Source organism: Camelina sativa, chromosome 8, assembly GCF_000633955.1.
Source record: "Camelina sativa cultivar DH55 chromosome 8, Cs, whole genome shotgun sequence".
NCBI lineage: Eukaryota > Viridiplantae > Streptophyta > Magnoliopsida > Brassicales > Brassicaceae > Camelina > Camelina sativa.
Genome location: NC_025692.1, coordinates 13,107,925 through 13,129,025, shown reverse-complemented (window position 1 = coordinate 13,129,025; position 21,101 = coordinate 13,107,925). Strand labels below are relative to the sequence as shown.

The 21,101-nt window shown below is 36.8% G+C and overlaps 1 protein-coding gene and 2 pseudogenes across 1 annotated transcript in view; 1 reads left to right on the top strand and 2 right to left on the bottom strand.

Moving 5' to 3' along the window:
• LOC104707102 (ER membrane protein complex subunit 2-like) overlaps positions 1-2,050 on the top strand; it is a 3,307-nt gene extending 1,257 nt beyond the window's left edge. The window contains exons 2-9 of the mRNA XM_010423382.2: positions 19-83; positions 355-403; positions 747-841; positions 925-1,010; positions 1,092-1,151; positions 1,285-1,366; positions 1,475-1,588; positions 1,692-2,050. Of these exons, the coding sequence (XP_010421684.1) occupies positions 19-83; positions 355-403; positions 747-841; positions 925-1,010; positions 1,092-1,151; positions 1,285-1,366; positions 1,475-1,588; positions 1,692-1,865 (725 nt within the window). The 3' untranslated portion in view covers positions 1,866-2,050. The remainder of the gene's footprint in view (positions 1-18; positions 84-354; positions 404-746; positions 842-924; positions 1,011-1,091; positions 1,152-1,284; positions 1,367-1,474; positions 1,589-1,691) is intronic.
• LOC104709498 lies at positions 2,127-4,009 on the bottom strand (annotated as a pseudogene).
• LOC109125931 lies at positions 6,003-7,338 on the bottom strand (annotated as a pseudogene).

Genomic DNA, 21,101 nt, shown 5'->3' with positions numbered 1-21,101 from the left:
TTTTTTTTTGGGATACAGAATGGACTCGAAATGAGCAGGTGGCAATTGCAGCTATGGATTGTCAATGTCTTGATGTTGCACAGGTGTGTATAGTATAGTGGATCATCTTATGTCAAGATCAAATACTGAAGCTGTAGCATTTATACGTTATATATTTCTATGGATGCATTGTGATAGGAGTTAAACGTGGTATAATTTGTTCCCAAAAGAATGAGGGATTGAGAAGCAAACCCTTCAATTTTCCCCAAGTTATCTCATCAGTTTCGTTCCTTATCTCACACTTCTCTCAGATTTTGAGAAATCGATGTTGATATCTAAAAACGAGTCCACCTTTGGATTTTTTTTTGTTCGCAGAAATGCATTAAGGTTTTGCAGAAAAAATTTCCAGGGAGCAAAAGGGTTGGTAAGTAAATTTACCAGCAATGATAAATTGAAGAATATCGTCGGCTTGTGCTCGTCTCTGCTTTATTTGCTTTCTAGAACATTCGATTCATGTATTAGATAACTAGTTCTATGAACAAAGAATGCAAACATTGTCTGGATTAAGCAGAATTGATCAAATCTGAAGTTCTCTAATTAAGTCAGTTGTGTTAAGTGTTCACCTTCTTGTTTAAGCTGACTAGTTTTCAACTACTTGGCCATTGTTGGTTTATTTGTAGCATACAGTATCTAGTTATTTTGAAATGGAGATTCTTTTGAGTGTAGTCTACATTGATCCAAGTCTGAGTCTCATTTTGGAATGATAGGCAGGCTGGAGGCGTTACTGCTTGAAGCAAAGAAATTATGGGGAGAAGCTGAGGAAGCATATTCAAGCCTTTTGGAAGATAATCCACTCGACCAAGTAAGTCTTCGTACCTTTTAACCATTCAAAATTTTCTTCTAAATGTATAGTTTTGTAAGTGGAAATTAAAAGGTCTTATACAGGCTATACACAAACGAAGAGTGGCTATATCCAAGGCACTAGGAAAACCTTCCATAGCCATTGAGCTTCTTAACAAATATCTTGAACTGTGAGTGCTTACTTATCCCAATTACCATAAAAAAAGAGAGCCACCAGATCATGATATCACTTAATCGTTTTTGTTGTGTAGATTTATGGCTGATCACGATGCATGGAGAGAACTTGCAGAGCTTTATCTGTCCTTGCAAATGTAAATATTTTTTTCTATCCTCTTTCGTCCCTCCAGGTTATGTTGCAGAAATGAATTAGTATCTATCTAGTAACATCAGACTGTCTTATGGCGTTGGTTCCCACCCAATTTGTGGTTTGTGTCTCGGTTACAGGTACAAACAAGCAGCTTTCTGCTACGAAGAGCTCATACTATCTCAGCCTATTGTTCCACTGTACCACCTAGCATATGCTGATGTAAGAAGTTTTAACTTCGTCAAACATACCACATTTGATCAAATTTTGAGTTTAGTATTTGTTGTTCATTACATTGTTTCCTTTGTGTTCTATGAAACTCATAATCAGGTTCTCTACACAATTGGTGGAATAGAAAACCTTATCTCAGCAAGAAAATATTATGCAGCCACCATAGATTTAACAGGCGGCAAAAACACCAGAGCTCTTCTAGGAATCTGCTTGGTAAAGTCTCTTTCTCCTCTTCTATGGTACTTTTTACAGATCTTCTCTATTTTCAACTGATATATAATTGACGAATTGACGAAAGCCGCGTTTCCTCCTTCAGTGTGCATCTGCCATTGCGCAGCTCTCAAAAGGCAGGAACAAAGAGGACAAAGACGCCACGGCAGCCCCAGAGCTTCATTCTCTGGCTGCAGCTGCAGTAGAGAAAGAGTACAAGCAAAAAGTTCCGGCCAAACTCCAGCTCATCTCTTCCGTGTTAAGAAGCCTGAAAATTTGATCGCAAGCAAACGATCTTCTGTCCCACAAGACGCAAACACTGTTTCTTCAGTGTTAAAGAATGAGCCATTATAGCACACGTAGTAGATAGCCGAAAAAATCGAACTCGAATTTCAAATAACTTCCTTTAAAGTTTAAACTGAAGAGAACTTTGTTTACTGTTACATAACAAAACCAAATTATTTATTTGTTATTTGACTACTACTGTATTCACAAATTGAAACAGAAATGGTTTCTCCAGCTCTTAACCACTCCTTAGAATTTACGGTTTTCCATGCTTACGGCGTTCAGCAGCTTCTTGTGTATCCCTTAGTATGCCCTCAACATACATTGGAAGACGGATAATCTCGTCGATCTCCTTGAGCAAAACCTTCTCTGTGATGTCATCCTTAATGCACTTTTTCACACTACAAGCAGTTCGCATACTGTTTGGTTCAGATTTATCAACTCTGATCCTCAAACAAACCCATACTTTCTTGTGCTTATCCCATGAACACTCTACAATCTTCCCACAGTAACTGGCCAGGTTATTGTCCCAACCATCACCTCTAAATTCAATTAAATCGTCTTTCATTAGCTTCAACTTCCCATGTTCTTGCAAGAAGAGCATCGGACGACCATAATTGTCCATGTCAAAAAGAAAATCAAGTGTTTCCACAAACTTCCATTTCAGTAGACCCTTGTCCTCTCCGAAAACATAAGGATCGTCCCACCCTTGAAATATTACACCGTCTGATTTATGTGGAAGCAATGGAATCAACTCCTGGAAAACCTTCTTCTTCACAGCAGAGAGTACACAAAAAGCCTTGATCCGTACCCCAAAAGGCTCCATCTCGTATCTATACCAATGATTCGCCATCTTTTTCTCATCGTTACGCGGTTTGATCACCTCTCTATTAAGAATATCCCATCTCTCACTGAAAGGCCGCGCCGCCACTGATTCCCCGTTGGCGCTACCAAATCATACACGAGGTACCTCCTCGCCTGTCACTCCCTTCCTGATCCATCGTCAATTGTATCTACAACCATCTCTCCATCAAGCAGTGTTTCATGATGCACATCACTTGGGTCGTGCCTACGAGGGAATCGCATTTGCACCCGTCTAAATCTGAACATCCTGTCTACTAGATAACATCCACCACTAGTCAAGAGCATCATGTACCGCGTTCCATCCGCCTTCCATGTCGCGTAATAGTACTTCTGCCTCAATAGTTGCAAGGCCTCCCTGCCTAACGACACAGGGTGCGAGCCAGGGAACTTCTTAAAACCTTCCAATTTCAGCATCTCTTTAATTAATTTCTGGTAGGAAACCTCTTGAATATACTGTATGTCATCCCCTAGAATGTCATCATTAGACAACTCCATCACATTCTCCTCCTGATTGTTTCCTTGCACTGCAGGGTAAGGGTAAGACAGAGCATCATCATCGTCGTCTCTAACACCACCTTCAAATCTCTTCCATTCAGGAGTTTCTGGACAAATAACACTCCCAGGCTTAACTTCGTGATAAAATCTGTATAGAGCATCAATGTAATCTGCTTTGTAGATCCCAGGCGGGCGAGCATCGGAAAACGTTTTCAGGGCTTGTGTAACACTCATCATCGGTGTAGACCGCTTAAGGTAATGAACAATCATAAACCCTGTACGATTATACCCGTGTGTACAATGGACAAGAACATATTCCTCTGAGGATTTGGCTTCCTTGAACTGATTAATCTCGTTGACGAATGTGTTGACAGACACATTATCCGGCACAGCATCACGACCGCTGCAACTAATCTTAACATACTCGACATGTCCTAACGATTTGGGATGATAGTAACGAGTTGTATTTGTGAGATCAATCACCAGACCAATCTTCTTCGTTTCACTAGTTAACCACCGCTTTAAAGTGTATCTTTTGTCCCGAGGAACACAGCCGTTGTATGATTCACTGAGAGGAACTTTTGAAGGAATGATGAATCCTATTTCTTGACCAAAACGCGGACAATCTAACCAACCTTGAGGGATGCTACTTACGTTCTGGTCACGGAAACTTGTCTTTCTCAATCTTTTCCTTTCTTCTTCACAGTATTGGATTCGGTCTTCGAGATGTCTCTTGGAGGATCTCCATGATTTTTCTTCTGAATGCATCGTAGAAATCATTATCTAACTAAAGGGAATAAGAACAACACCGAGTCTTCTGTTTTGTCTGATTTATCTAAGCAAGAAAAACCCTAGACGTGTGGAGCCATCGGTGTCTCAAACGAACACGTTTCCCGAATCACTCTTAACACCACGAATAAGGCAACGAATCACGATGAAGGGATTCAAGGAAAGAAAAAAAATCAAACGAGAAGATTCGTCAAGGAGACTGAAACTGCGATCTGAGCGTTCGAAACCCTAAATCGTCGACGAGAAGATATATGGGAAACGAAACTAAGAGGCGACGAAGTCGTATTTATAATGGTAACACATTAATTTTTTTTATTATATTCATGAAAACGGCAACCACTAGCACAAAAATTCAATTAAACAAGCATGTATATATATATATATATATATATTAACATTTTTGAAGTACATTTTGTGTTATGCCTTTTTAGTTTTGCTTATTTAAAAATTTATTTAATACATTAACCATTAAAAAGTTTCCAAAAACAATATTACTTCAGATTTTGTTTCCTAAATATTTTACATATCATTCCAACTAAAAAAATACAGTAGAATAAATATGGAAACATAAACTATGATATATTTAATCACATTTTCTATTGTGTTTAAAGATATTCTATCTATGAATCCTTTGCAAACAAGAACATCAATTTGATTCCTATTTTGTTTTTCAAAACCTGTGAGCTTTAATTCTTAATGTAAAAAAAATTCGATTCACATTTATTTAAATATTATAATTAATATATAAACTTAATAAAATTTTAAAATATTACAAATATGTAAAATTAGTTTTAAAAAAAAATATTATATAATATGGTTATATAGTAGATTAGTTATAAAAAGAACATGTTGAAATTAATTAAATATCATTAAATTTGTGCTAACACGAGTTAAATCCTCATTTTATTATTTGTCAACACTATTAATATTAGAATATTTGACATATAAAAATTAAGTTGATTTAACTAAAGTGTGTAAAATAATTAAATCATTAGGAAAAACGTGAGTTAATCATAGTTTATAAATGACTTACTATGTATTTAGATCCCTTATTTTCTGTTATAATAATTAACAATCAAAATAGAATCTCAAACACTAAAGAAAACAAACTAAATATAACAAACAAATAGATCTGAAGTATTGCGGGTTAAAAAATTAATATAAACATTTAGTCAGAGCATTCTCTGAAAATATTAAGGGCACAAGCCCATTTTTTTGGTGGGGCCAATTATACATTAATAGTTTTTAAAAAAAACTTGAAAAACACAAAGAATAATTGAAAATATTTGAACCATTGACCTTTGGTACTAATATCCTACATTTTTACCAATAGAAGTAATGAAGTTTTTAGAAAAAAAGGGTCGAATATTCACTATCTTATTTGGAGGCCACAAGTATGTGCTTCATCTGCATGTGTCAAGGGCCGGTTATGCATTTAGCCGCACAAACGGTCGGAAAATTTAGTTATTCCTCTATGGAAAACATCTAATATTTAACAAACAAATATAATATAAATATAAATAGTAATAAAAATTATATGCACGCGGTGTACTGCGGGTTAAAATCTAGTACTGAGTTGCTGTGTAAACTGATTTTTTTTTTTTTTTAAACTTGACAATTCAGATCTTATATGCTTTTTTAGTAATATAAGAACGGGAATGTGAAAGCTATGAAACATCTGACTTACTTATTCACTTCATGTACATATATCACTCCAAATGCATCTATTAAAACAATCTTTTTTTTTTTTCTATAAAAACAATCTTAATACCACTCGATCGACTATAAGTTGATATAAAACTTGCTATCAACTTATAGTCGATCGAGTGGTATTAAGATTGTTTTTATAGAAAAAAAAAATTAATTTAATTTAAATACCATGATGTTGACAATCTTAATACCATGTGATGTTGCCAACAATTTAATTTAAGAATAAAAGCAACAAAGCACCAAAGAATTAAAAAAAAAACATGATTATGTTTAATTAAACCCCATTTAGTAGAGTATACATGAAAACGTATGAGCTCGGAACGGTAAGCACGACATTAGCCGACTCAATGTTACCCCAAACTTCCGCAGTAGGGCCACCGATATCACGTTTCTCAAGCGCAATCACCGCACACCAAATATCTTTTTTTTTAAAACGACCATGATGCACTAACTGGTCCCATAAGATTAAGAGTTTCCCATTATAGTTAGCTACTTCAATCATACCACAGCGAAGATTCTTGTTCAACATATCTAAACCTCTGACAACTCTCAGTTTTTTTTCTTTTTTGTCCCACCACCAGCAGCTTTGTTTATCACAATAATACCATACAAAATCTATGCAACAATTCACGGGTGATTTTTTTGCAACATCCCATTTATCTTCTTTTGGGTCGTAAACAGAGTCTTTCTCCTGGTTGCTTCTAACGTAAAGTTTTCCTTGGATATTTTCTATTTTTCTAATAGAAGAAAAGCGGAGCTCAGAGCCAGGGTCAGGTAAAGGTTCCCAAGTCTGAGTCTTAATGTCGAAAACCTCACCCCAATTCGCGGATTCATCAGCACCCCCGGGCCTTCGTTCGAGCTACAGTCATGTTGGGGGATTTACGCCAAACAAGTTCCAAATCGTTACGGACCAACATGTTGGAGGACGGATAATTGCGTTGACAGAGTCCGTATAATTCTGAACCAACCGTAACGAGGCTCATTGGTACATAATAAAAATATGAAGAAGGTATATGTAAATTCTTGAACCATGCCAATACTGGAACCAAAGAGCTAATCATGATCAACGATATCAAAACTAAAAAAAAGGGGTGCAAAGAAAGAGTACGAAGAAATCAAACAAGGAGATTCATCAAGGAGGCAGAAACTGCGATCAATATGTTAAAAACCCTAAAGTCGCGACGCGAGTAATACGATCTGGATTTAATGTTGTTGTTGGGCCTATATTGGACTTCATCGTTAATTGATCATTTAAGTCCATTTTCACACTTTTTTTAATGAAACTTGTAAGTATCATCAAGGACCGAAAATGTTGAGGCTTTACCTAAAGTTTAGACCTATACTTTATAACTACCTTTCCAAAAACACAAAATAAAAAAACAAGAAGGCATAAACAAATGAGAATAAGTGAAATCCTCCTTATAACCAAAGTTGCATCAACTTGGCCAACATCCTGAGATTTCTTCTTGCTGTGATTGAGTTGCGAATTAGATCATCAACTTCCCTGAACACGGTCGAAGAAAGACTTGCTGGTTATAAAGCAGATTGTTCCTTTGTTTCCATATCCCATAACGATAGCGTGAGCTAAAATTTTTCTGAGGAGAGTTGGGGATCTAACAGAGGAACTTTTTGCCCAAGTTATCAAAGCTGTCCAGGAATGAAAATCCGTAGGCTGCATTTGTACTCATCTATCTCTCTATCTATCTTGAAAAAAAACCATGTGAAACTCTGTTCTTGTATGTCCCACGCTTGTAGACCACAGGTTGTCAGGTGGTTTTAACTTCTTCATTGATCTATTTATACATCCGGAAACAGAACCAACTCTTCACGTACATCACCAAGTAGTACCCAAGGCTTGAATATGAGCATTCAACTTGTTATCGTTAATCCATCTTCAGTTTACACTTGCAGAGATTATTAATGGCCTTTATGAGAGGTTTCTTGGGCGCAAAGAAGATTCTGAGCCGCTCTGTAACAGCTACAACACCAAAAGGGTTTCTTGCAGTTTATGTTGGCGATGACCAGGTCCAGAAGAAGATGTTGGAGTAAGCTTGGAATAGCTTGAGAATCAAGCTAAGTATATTTAGGAGATATCTAAATATACATATCTAAAGATTTAGGAGGAATCTAAATTATGTAATGTTTCCTAAAAAGGATGTTAGGAAGAATATTTGCTTCTTCTCAATATAAACGTCAATGCCGAGTTGTGGCATTGTGTGTGAGATTATAAGGTTGAGAGCTTAAGGTTTTTGAGTTAGTTTTCCTTAAGTTAATAAGAGAGTTATTCATAACAAAGTCTTGTTCTTGTTCTTGTTTCTATATTGTGTGTTCTTGTTCTTCTTGATTCTGGATTTGGTATCAGAGCTTCACGGTTTTGTTAAGATATCATGAGTGACACGAAGAAGGAAGATGTCGAGTCTGAAGTTAAGGAGATCGAACCATCCTCTATTAACAAACCATCCTCTATTAAATGTATGATGCTAAACTCCTCTAATTATACCGTCTGGTCCATGCGAATGAAAATTACACTCAAGGTGAACAAGGTATGGGAAACTATCGAAGATGGAGTCAACAACAAAGATAAGAAAAATTTGGCAATTGCGTTATTGTTCCAATCTATCCCAGAAGCTTTGATTCTCCAAGTTGGAGATCTTGAGACGTCAAAAGCGATTTGGGATGCAATCAAGGCTAGGCATGTTGGAGCCGAAAGAGTGAAGGAAGCTAGACTACAAACCTTGATGGCGGAGTTTGATCGACTTAAGATGAAAGACACGAATACAATTGATGTGTTTGTAGGACATCTCTCAGAAATATCATCCAAATCAGCGTCTCTTGGAGAAGCCATTGACGAATCAAAACTTGTCAAGAAATTCTTGAAAATCTTGCCACGAAGGAAATACATCCACATGGTTGCATCTCTTGAACAAGTCCTTGATCTTAACACAACTAGTTTTGAGGATATTGTGGGAAGACTAAAAGCATATGAAGAAAGAATTCGTGAAGAAGAGGAGGAGCAACATGAGGATCGGGACAAATTAATGTACGCTAACACTGATGCGTATCATCAAGGAAACTACGGTGGTGGTAGAGGTTCTTATCATCAAGGTAACTATGGTGGTGGCAGAGGTCCTAATCACGGCGGTAGACGTGGCCGGGGTGGTCGATCAAACTGGAGAGGAAGAGGACGAGGACGTTATGGGAGTTATCCAAACGTCCCATACCAACAAGATCATGATAAGGTCGATGTGATACGGTGGTGGACGAGGACGTTATGGAACAAATTAATGTACGCTAACACTGATGCGTATCATCAAGGAAACTACGGTGGTGGTAGAGGTTCTTATCATCAAGGTAACTACGGTGGTGGCAGAGGTTCTTAACTCAGTAAATTGAAGATTACCTGTTATTGATGTGATAAGGTCGGACATTATGCATCAGATTGTCCCGACAGATTGCTTAAGCTTCAAGAAACTATTGAGAAGAATGAAGAAGAGACACATGAAGCTGATGAATTGATGATGCATGAAGTGGTGTTTCTCAATGAGAAGAAGGTGAAACCAAAAACGTTTGAAACGAATCTAGACACAACAAACGTATGGTATCTTGATAATGGTGCAAGTAATCATATGAGCGGCAATCGTTTGTTCTTCTATGATCTTGATGAAACAGTTACGGGAAAGGTGAGATTTGGAGATGATTCTCGCATTGATATCAAAGGTAAAGGCTCCATTCGTTTTGTGGTTCTAAACGGTGAAAGAAAGGCTCTTAAGGCTTTACATAATGTATATTACATTCTGGAGTTGAAGAGCAACATTATAAGCCTTGGTCAGGCCACCAAAGCAGGGTGTGAAATAAGAATGAAGGATGATCTACTTATGCTCTATGATCGAACATGCCAACTACTGGTGAAGACAAGCAGGTAAAAAAATCGACTGTACAAGGTTTGTTTGGAAGTGGAAAACATACGGTGTTTGCAGTTAACGACATCAACCGAGTCGACCAAGTGGCATGCACGCTTGGGTCATGTTAATGTGGATACGATGAAGATGATGATCACCAAAGAACTAGTAACTGGTATACCAAGTATCGCGATTGAGAGAGAAAAGTGTGTGTCATGTCTATTGGGAAAACAAACAAGACAGCCCTTCCCACAAGCAACTATGTAACGAGCCACAAAACCTCTTGAGCTGATTCACGGAGATTTGTGTGGACCGATCACACCCTCCACACCAGCTCAAAAACGGTATGTATTTATGCTTATAGACGACCATTCTCGTTATGCGTGGACGATTCTGTTAAAAGAAAAAGTGAGGCACTTGAAAGGTTCAAGATTTTCAAGAACCTTGTGGAACAAGAAACAAAGGCTATCATCAAGACATTTCGAACTGATAGTGGTGGAGAATTTGTCTCTAACGAATTTCAAACGTACTGTGATAAGTTTGGCATCCGACGACACTTGACTGCACCGTATTCACCACAGCAAAACGGAGTCGTCGAAAGACGTAATCGAACGCTTCTAGAAATGACAAGAAGTATTCTAAAGCATATGAACATACCGAATGTTTTATGGGGAGAGGCTGTGATTCATGCTACTTATTTGATCAATAGGATTGCAACCAGATCGTTGATTGAAACGACTCCTTATGAGGTGTTTAAAGGGAAGAAACCAAACATTGGTCATCTTAGAGTGTTCGGATGTGTTTGCTATGCAAGAACAGAAGCTGTTGGAAGGAAAAAACTTGATGATAGATCAAGGTTATTGGTACACCTTGGAACCAAGCCTGGTTCGAAAGCATATCGCCTTCTTGACCCTACGACCAAGAAGATATTTGTGAGTAGAGATGTGATATTTGATGAGAGTAAGAGTTGGAGCTGGAAAAATGCAGGAAAAGAATCTCATCCAAACTCAGGAACATTTATTATTGATATCTCAGAATTTGGCAATAATGGTATAAGAGAACTTGAAACACGGGCTGGAACGGATGAACAGTCTTCGGACGTCACTCGAGCTATGAACAGAGACGTTGCAGTAGCTGAAGAAAACAACACATCGGAAAAGGAGAAAAGCGATATTGAAGTTGTGAGCGATGAAGATGATAATGATGAACTGGAAAAATCACCCCCACAATTAAGAAGATCAACGAGACCAAGACAAACTCCAGCTTATCTGAATGATTATGTTCTTATCGCAGAAACAGAGTGTGAACAGATGTTAATGGTGATGAATGAAGAGCCTTGGGATTTTCAAGAAGCAAAAGACAAGAAGGTATGGATAGAGGCATGCAAAGAGGAACTTGCGTCGATAGAGAAGAACAAAACCTGGAATCTTGTTGATCGACCTATTGGTGTCAAACCAATCGGCTTGAAGTGGGTGTTCAAAATTAAACGAAACTCGGATGGTAGTGTTAGCAAGTACAAAGCACGGTTAGTGGCGAAAGGGTATGTACAAAGATATGGCATTGATTTCGATGAGGTGTTTGCTCCAGTGGCACGCATTGAAACGATATGTTTTATAATTGCTCTAGCGGCTTCAAACGATTGGAAGATACATCATCTTGATGTCAAAGCTGCGTTCCTCCACGACGAATTGAAAGAAGAAGTTTACGTCACCCAACCAGAAGGATTTGTAACCTTAGGGAGTGAAGATAAGGTGTACAAGCTGAATAAAGCTCTCTATGGCTTAAAACAAGCTCCTAGAGCATGGAATGAAAAGCTCAATAAGATTCTCAAGGAATTGAAGTTTCTCAGGTGTTCAAAGGAACCGTCGCTATATCACAAGGAAAAGAAAGGTTTTCTACTTATAGTTGCTGTGTATGTGGATGATTTACTTGTTACAGGTTCATCTTTGGAGTCCATATTTGAGTTTAAAAGGGAGATGGCAACCAAATTCGATATGAGTGATCTTGGGTTACTGACTTATTACCTTGGAATCGAAGTGTACCAACATGAAAGAGGCATCAGTCTAAAACAAGAGAGATATGCAAAGAGAATACTAGTAGAAACAGGAATGGACGACTGCAATTCGGTTCATGCCCCTATGGAAATGAACCTACAATTGTCCAAATCTCAGAAGGAGAAAGGAATCGATGAGAAAAAGTTCAGAAGAAACATTGGTTGTCTTCGATACCTGCTACACACATGCCCAGACCTGTCTTATTTTGTTGGAGTGCTGAGCAGATATATGCATGAGCCAAAAGAATCCCATAGAGTAGCTCTCAAGCAAGTCATTCGGTATCTGCGAGGCACCACCGCACTTGGTCTTATGTTCACTCGTGATAACAAAACTCAGTTGATTGGTTATAGCGACAGTAGCTACAATGTTGACAAAGAAATTGGTAAAAGTACGGCTGGTCATATATTTTATCTCGGCAACAGTCCGATCACTTGGAGTACACACAAACAAGATACGGTGACGATGTCCTCATGCGAGGCCGAGTTCATGACAGCTGCCGAAGCTGCAAAACAAGCAATTTGGCTTCAAGATTTGCTTAGTGAGATTACTGGATCCTTGAGTGAGAGAGTCACACTTCTAATGGATAACAAATCAGCAATTGCTCTTACAAAGAATCCAGTGTTTCATGGTAGAAGCAAGCACATACATAGAAGGTACCACTTCATTAGAGAATGTGTCGAGAATGGTTATATAGAAGTGGAACATGTTCCCGGAACGGAACAAAAGGCGAATATTTTAACAAAGTCACTTGGAAGAATCAAGTTTAAAGAAATGAGAAGTTTCATTGGAGTTCAAGATGTGAGAGAAGACAATTCCAAGCTTAAGGGGGAGAATGTTGGAGTAAGATTGGAATAGCTTGAGAATCAAGCTAAGTACATTTAGGAGATATCTAAATATACATATCTAAAAATTTAGGAGGAATCTAAATTATGTAATGTTTCCTAAAAAGGATGTTAGGAAGAATATTTGCTTCTCTATATAAACGTCAATGCCGAGTTGTGGCATTGTGTGTGAGATTATAAGGTTGAGAGCTTAAGGTTTTTGAGTTAGTTTTCCTTAAGTTAATAAGAGAGTTATTCATAACAAAGTCTTGTTCTTGTTCTTGTTTCGATATTGTGTGTTCTTGTTCTTCTTGATTCTAGAGAAGAGATATATGGTGCCACTCTCATACTTGAACCAGCCTTCATTTCAAGCTCTTCTCAGTAAATCCGAGGAAGTGTTTGGGTTTGATCATCCGATGGGTGGCTTAACGATCCCTTGTCCTGAAGATACCTTCATCTCTGTAACTTATGCACAACAGGGAAGATGATCCAAAAAGAAGATAGATCTAACATTTTTTAGCTTGCGTTGGAGATATAATTTATTCAGTGTAAATAGGTCAACCTTTTTCCTCAAAGAAAGAGTTGTGTAAAAAAGGTTAAAATACTCAAATGTGAATGTCAATTTTTTGTGTGAGAGAGAAACAATGGTGTTAATGCGATTTGCAGAAAGTTTTCTACAAATGCTTTATCTTAGCAGCTGTTTTATATACAATGCACAAATATTCTTATTAGTTGACAGTTCCTCGAGTATTTGCGTTATATCTTCATTAAGTTTCTCTTTTTCTGCTAATTTAACTCAATCTTAAGATTATAATGTCAGTGATCTCACTACACAAAACTCCAAAGCTAGTTTGAGATTGTTATATAAATACCTTCGGACAAAATAATTTATGAGCAGAACAGAGAAATCTCAGGTGCAATTTTAAACACATGCAAGAAGGATCCTTGTGGCGCCACCAAGACGTCCAATAATCTTCTTTGCATATATTAGACTTTCCATCTAAGATAATTTCGAAGATTATTGTTCAAGTTTTCGTGGTTTACTTTTCTTGCTTTGCACTGCATGATCAGTTAAATTAATATCATCTTTTTCTTTGTATGATGAGATATTTCAATTGGGAAAGTGGCTAAAATAAGCCATAGATCCGGATTATATATTTAAATAACCTCACTTATTTTATTTTAAAACAGTTATATTAATACATTTATAATAAAGGAATTGTCTTTCTTTCTCAATAATCGATCCAACATGTATTAACATGAATTGTGTGCAACCACTTAAAAAAAAAAAAATAGAACAACTCTTTCAAGAAAAAAGAGAAAAAAAAAAAAAAAAAAATCCTCTATTTACAAGGAACAACTCTAATCCAAGAACACTATGTTGGATCATCATCATTGAAGCCTGGATGTTATGGTGATAAAGGTATCTTCAGGACAAGGAATCGTTAAACCACCCATCGGATGATCGAATCCAAACTCTTCCTCGGATTTACTGAGTAGAGCTTGAAATGAAGGCTGGTTTAGGTATATGAGACTGGCACCAAATATCTCTTCTTCTGGCTTTCTCCAACGTACACCGCAAGAAATCCTTTTGGGCCGCCGAGGCTGCTCTGGTGGAGCCGCTTAAAATCTTCTTTGCACGCAATAGACTTCTCACCAAAGCCATTAATGAAATTATTTCACCACAGCAGCCTCGGTGGTGCCAAAAGGTTTTCTTGCAGTGTACGTTGGAGAGAGCCAGAACAATAGATATTTGGTGCCAATTTCATACTTGAACCAGCCTTCATTCCAAGCCTTGCTCAGTAAATCTGAGGAAGAGTTTGGATTCGATCATCCGATGGGTGGCTTAACGATTCCTTATCCTGAAGATACCTTCATCAATGTGACTTCTCGCCTACAATGATGATGATCCTACATTTAGTTCATCCGAGTTAGAAAACTAGACTAATTCATTGTATATAGATTTTTTACTCCTTCTTCTTGAAAGAGTTGTGTTATAAATGTTAAGAGATTGGATGCCATTTCTTTATGGAGCTGACACTATCATTTCAAGACATATTTGAAACGATCTTTGAAATCTAAAGACCACAACATTTGAAGAACCTTTAGTTATAATTAGAAATCATGGTTAGACAAAATATCAGTTACCGTATTTATCATCCGGTCTTTATTATTAGATAAGTGAAATAATAATACTGTATTTAAAAAAGAAAAAAATGTGATATCGGTGTATTTTTTTTATCTAAATCTAATAGATTTTAATTACACGCTCGACTAACTGTTTTTTCCCTTTTTCGTTTTCCTGATGGCCCTTGATATTAACATACACAGTACTATAAATACGAGTCACGACGAGACCACTTTGTTCTATTTGCCTAGATTCAAGTTTCAGGTAAGAGCTTCACAATCTTTAACGCAATTTTTTATTCTTCCTACATCTCTATAACTTATAGATTTAGAGAAAACATTAGAAGTAAAATAGTTTCTCTCATTTTATTCATTAGCCTTTACGCTTATTTATACAAAAGATATAACTTGTCTACCAGGTTCTTTACATATTCAATAATGGTAAATATACTTATATAGCAATAGGAGAATATTATACAAATGTTAACTTTCTATTTAAGTCGATCTCTTAATCTCCAAACCTAATACCCTCCTGCAAGCTCATACATGGTAACACGTATGAGATTGAACAATCATCATATCATCTTAACGGTCTTCATACTCACTATAGAGTCATCAATGGAGTTTAAACCTCGCCATAAGGTCATCAATTCGGTGGAGAATACTGTAGTAGTTGTGTATCTCCATCACCTTGTCACCATGGGAACTGAACTAACTCATCAGTTGGTTCATGCTCAAGTCACAACGACACCATGTCATTACCCCATCGGATATGTATATATCTATTGGAGTTCATCATCTTTGTGGTTACATCGTATTTATAGTATTAGATATAACCACATAAAAACCTGAAAGAGATAGATTAGATAAGTAAATTGAACGAACCATCAACCGTCCATGCTCATAATCCACATCAATATCATCAATCAATGAACGTCTCCTTTGTAGTATAAGACAATCGTTCCTTTTAAAAAAAAAAATCAAAATTCCAAACAAAACAAAGCAAACAGCAAACTTATAACTATAAAAAATTAAGAATATTCCAACAAAGATAGATCCAAGGAAACAAGGTCAAAGAAAATAAGATGAAATCAGTATTTTTTTTTTTAGAATGCGAAAAAATAAAAGAACATAATCCATGGAAATACGATCAAGGTTTTGATACCATGATAGATTTGGAGGAAACTTTAGAAGTAAAATAGTTTCTCTCATTTTATTCATTAGCCTTTAGACTTATTTACACAAAAGATATAACTTGTCTAACAAGTTCTTTACGTATTCAATAATGGTAAATCTACTTATTTAGCATTAGGAGAATATTATACAAATGTTAACTTTCCATTTAAGTTGATCTCGTAATCTCCGAGCCTAATACCCTCCCGCAAGCTCATACGTGGTAACACGTATGAGATTGAACAATCATCATATCATCTTAATGGTCTTCATACTCATTATAGAGTCATCAATGGCGTTTAAACCTCGCCATAAGGTCATCAATTCGGTGGAGAATACTGTAGTAGTTGTGTATCTCCATCACCTTGTCACCATGTGAACTGAACGAACTCATCAATTAGTTCATGCTCAAGTCACAGCGACACCATGTCATTACCCCATCAGATCGCTTCACTGGGTATTTCTGGTAATACTTGAGCATCTCATTGTGTTTGTGGTGAAGGTAATGTGTAGCGTGGAATCATGGCGATGAAGAGGAGGATGATCTTGAGTCTCAATTGTATTATTGGTTATGTTACTTTTGTTGGAACCTAGTTTAAAAGCATGCTAGGTTGCTGGTATATATTAGTTTTAATTGGTATTGTATTTTAATATATTGGAGTTGGTTTGATATGTCTTTTGTTGTGTATGTTGGGTTATTGTTGGTTTATTGGTTGGTTTGTAATTAAATATTATGGGATATTTATTATATTATTATTATTTTTTTTTTTTTTAAACGGGTTGGGTTATTTTAGTTTTGTATCAGAGCCCTTACGGTTTTAGGGCGGTTAAGTGGATTTGTGTTAGAATGGTTTAAGGGAATTTAATTGGTGGAATTATTTTCCTGTTGCTTGGTGCATGATGTTGTGAATGGTTGTATGATGGAAATTGATTATGAGTAGTTAGTCAATTTAAGTGAGTATGGAGTCCTAGAATCATTCTCTTCGAGCCTTCAATGAGATTCCACAGTAAGTTGTTTTGTGTGTTGTTAGTTGTGTAGTGTTTTTTAGCTGATGTGTGGAAAGTGCAGTTGCCTATTGAAAAGTGGTGGATCACGCTGGTATCGGGAAATATCGTTAATGGTGATTCATGGAAGTGGATGTTTTAGGAATGAAGTTTTGAGAATTTAAAATGAAGATATCTTACGGACTTTTGACTTGTGTGTTATGTGGAAAAGGAAATAGCTCGAGATTTCTAAAAACGGAAAGTTTTATGGGAGTTAGAGTTTTGCTATTTTTGAAAAATGTATGAAAACCCTCTTGAGGGGTGGGGTCGTTACGGTGTGGCCTGGTGGAATTCATGGTGTTATTCAGGAAGGAGTATATGGGGGTTAGTATGGCATTATGATGTTTTACGCAGACCACGAGAGGTAATTCTTGTCGGGAAGTGCTTAGAGACGTCAAGACTTGTTTGCTCTAGGGACGGTGGGTTATGAAAAACTTATAAGAAGATGGTGGTTCTTCTGAGGGGATGGTGGTTCCCTTGCATACAAATAGCTTGAGGGGTGGTGGGCCCTGAGAGTGGCAGAGGAGATGGTGGTTCTTTTAAGGGGATGGTGGTTCCCCTTGTACCGAGATATCGAGGGTAACGACCCAAGCATGAGACGATATGGCTCGAGGACGGTGATCCGAGAGTGAGATCGGTATAACTCAAGGTTTTGACCTGAGAGTGGATGAGTTGGGAGCAAATAATGTCTAGGACATGTAAAAAAGCATAATGACTGAATGTGGATGTCGGGGTTGATGGTGGTTCAATCCCAGGTTTAGTGTTGACCAGTGGGGTCTCGACTTTGTTAACCGGTGGGGTCATGATTGTGTGGACCATTGGAGTCAAGATGGTGTTGACTGGTGGGGTCAAGATGGGTTGACCAGTGGGGTCAAGGTGTTGTGGACCGTTGGGTCACGTTGTGGTGCGAATCATTGCGACGGTAGAAATGTTTTGTCAGTAGGACTGTATTGGTTTCAGATTCGCAGACGAATCTATCGTTAGAGGGGAAGAATTGTAACGCTCGTGTCTCGGAAAATAATGAAATATTAGAATTTATATCAGAAATTGGGTAAAATTGGTTTAGTATCAGTTTAGATAAATTCTAACCCTAGATTTCTGTATAACTCACGCCTCTGTACTCTCTTTTGGTGGTTGTTGTCGTTCCTGTAGAGAGAAAAAAGAGAGCTTGTTTATAGATAACAGGTGTGAGGAAGAGGAGGCTTGATTTTGGTGTGTTAGGCAAAGGAGCAGAATCGTTATGGTTTGGGAGGAAACAGTTTCGACTTATCAAATCATCTTCAAAAGTAACAAAATTTGGTAGAGTTATTCCCAAGCCTTTCATAGTCATTCTCCTTTTTATAGAAGTGGATATGGATTTAAACTCGATGAGTTATTGACTGTTTCGTGAGACATGTTTTCTCAGACGTGAGTTAGGATCATCGGTGATTGTAACTAAGATCGTGGTCATGTATGGTTTCTGATCAGCACGAGTTTTTGTGGAAAGTTGTGTCATGTCTAGGGCTATTGTGAATGTGTTATTGAGTGTTCTATTTAATGGCTGGTTTGTTAAGTTTTATCTGTGGTTGTACTCTTGATTTGCTTGTGTGTATAGCTTGTAGATGGAAGGATCGCCTCACTGGGTATTTCTGATAATACTCACGCATCTCATTGCGTTTGTGATGCAGTTAATGTGTAGCGTGAAATCATGACGATGAGGAGGAGGATGATCTAGGGTCTCAGTTGTATTATTGGTTATGTTACTTATGTTAGAAAATGGTTTAGAAGCATGTTAGGTTGCTGGTTTATATTGGTTATAATCGGTATTGTATTTTAATATATTGAAGTTGGTTTGATATGTTTTCCGCTGTGTATGTTGAGTTATTGTTAATTTATTGGTTAGGTTATAATTAAATATTATGAAGTATTTAATTATATTATTATTATTATTAAAAAAAACGGGTCAGATTTTTTAACTATTTCCTTGATTGTTGCTGCTCATTCCAAAATCAAATTCTCTGTCACCTTAGACCATGATTCTGTGTTTTGGTTAATGTCAGTGAAGAGGATGACTTCTACTTTTATTCTATTTTACTTCAATTCTAAGTTTAGTTTGAAAATTCCCGTGTAGTCTTATTTATTTATGAACAACCATTATATTTTAAGGAGGATACCATATGTTTTCTTGTTTATTTAAAGACATAGAGATGATAGATCATTAAAGTTCTTATGAGCTTTCATTTCTTATAAACGGACGAACAGATGGTCTCATCTAATGTATTATGAATAAAGCTTGTATCTAGAGCAAACTAACAGATGCTTTGTACGTCAAAATTTTATTAAAGAGAGGCAGAGCAAACGGTGGAAGAGAGAAACAGAGCAAATCTCAAGAAACAGAACAAAAAAAAGACAAGACAACATGTCATATTATTTATACAAAGGATGTGAGAGCTTAGACATTATACTAATTTCTTCATGATGACTCTGGTGCTATTCTTTGCTACCAGATTGAACATTACTGTTAAACAGTAATTGAACTGAAAATTAATAACCTAAATGAAGAATATTTCTGGCTGATTAAAAGTAAAACGAAAGGTAGAATAGTAATGCTATCATACACTAAATATGAAGTAGAAACCGTTTACTTTTGAGTTTTGAGTATCTCTTTTTCTTATGCTGTTCAGTTTAGCTAAAAATCATTTATTTCCTTGTTAGATGAAATAGTATTTCAATGGATAAGAAATTGGTTAAATTAAGCTAATGGATAAGATTATTCATACTCTCACTTGGTAATCGATCCAAAATGTAATTAACATGAACCATGATCGTGTCTATTGAATAAAAAATGGCATCCATTTCAAAAACAATTTAGAACAATTCTTTCAAGAAGAAAGATAAAAAAGAAAGAATAAAAATCCTCTATTTACAAGTAACAAGTCTATTTCTAACTCAGAAGAACTTAATGTTGGATTATCATAATTGGAGCCGAGAAGTCACATAGATGAAGGTATCTTCAGGACAAGGAATCGTTAAACCGCCCATTGGATGATCGAATCCAAACTCTTCTTCAGATTTACTGAGAAGAGCTTGAAACGAAGGTTGGTTAAATATGAAACTGGCACCAAATATCTCTTCTTCTGGCTTTCTCCTACGTACACTGCAAGAAACCCTTTTGGTGGCCCCAAGGCTGCTCTTTTACTCATCTAAGCAGCTGCGGTGGAGCGGCTTAGAATCTTCTTTGCACCTAGGGGTGTCAAGTTGGGTAAACCAACCCAAACCAACCCATAACCATAGAGATTTAGTATTAAATGGATAATGAGTCAACTCAACTCATTAAGCAAATGGTTTGGATCAACCCACAAACTCATTTAGCTTAATGGATTAATGGGTTAAATGAGTTGATCCATTTTAGCAACCCACAAATTTAGTCTTTGTGTAATTTTATAAAATCATCAAAGCTTATGTAATTTTATACATAAAATGTTTATCATAAACATGATATATGTCTCCAATACTGCAATACATGTCAATACAAAAAACTATAAAATTTAAAACAAAGTTTCAAGTAAGCTAAATGAGCTAACACCTTGACTGCTCTGGACACCTTGGACTCCTCTGGACACCTTGGACTACTCTGGACACCTTGACTGCTGCACATGCTCCACACGCACATGAATCCTCTTCCTTATGATCCTCATAAAAACATCATAAAAACTAATTTGCGGTTTTATGTAACTTTCACCTCTGAATGATGGCGGTTTTAAGTCTCTGGTCTTGTAGGGCAGGAAGAATCCACAGAATTTGGATCCGATCGAATAATAACAGTCTCGCCATTGTCATCTACAATTTATAAGAGAAAATTTAAGTAATTCAAACTAATCCAAGTAAAGCAAACTGATAAACTATAGTATTTCTTACCTTCTCCATCCACCTTGTAACCATGTATCCAAGAACGAGTGCATAACAAAGCTTGCACATTACTGGGAAGGAGTCGGCTCCTATACTTGTTAATCAAATGAGCTCCAATACTAAAGGAAGACTCAGCAGCTACAGTGGTTATCGGAATACTAAGAATATCCATGGCCATGTATGTTAAAGCACCAAAACGGTGGCTGTTCTCTCTCCAATAATGCAGAACATTAAGATGAGGATGACTTTTCATCTCTAACTTTGGTTCCTCTAAATACATACGCAAAGCTGACTTGCCTTGTTCAATATAATCTGGGACATCATCCAAATCAAACAAATCCTGTATCATTACAATTTAAACACATTA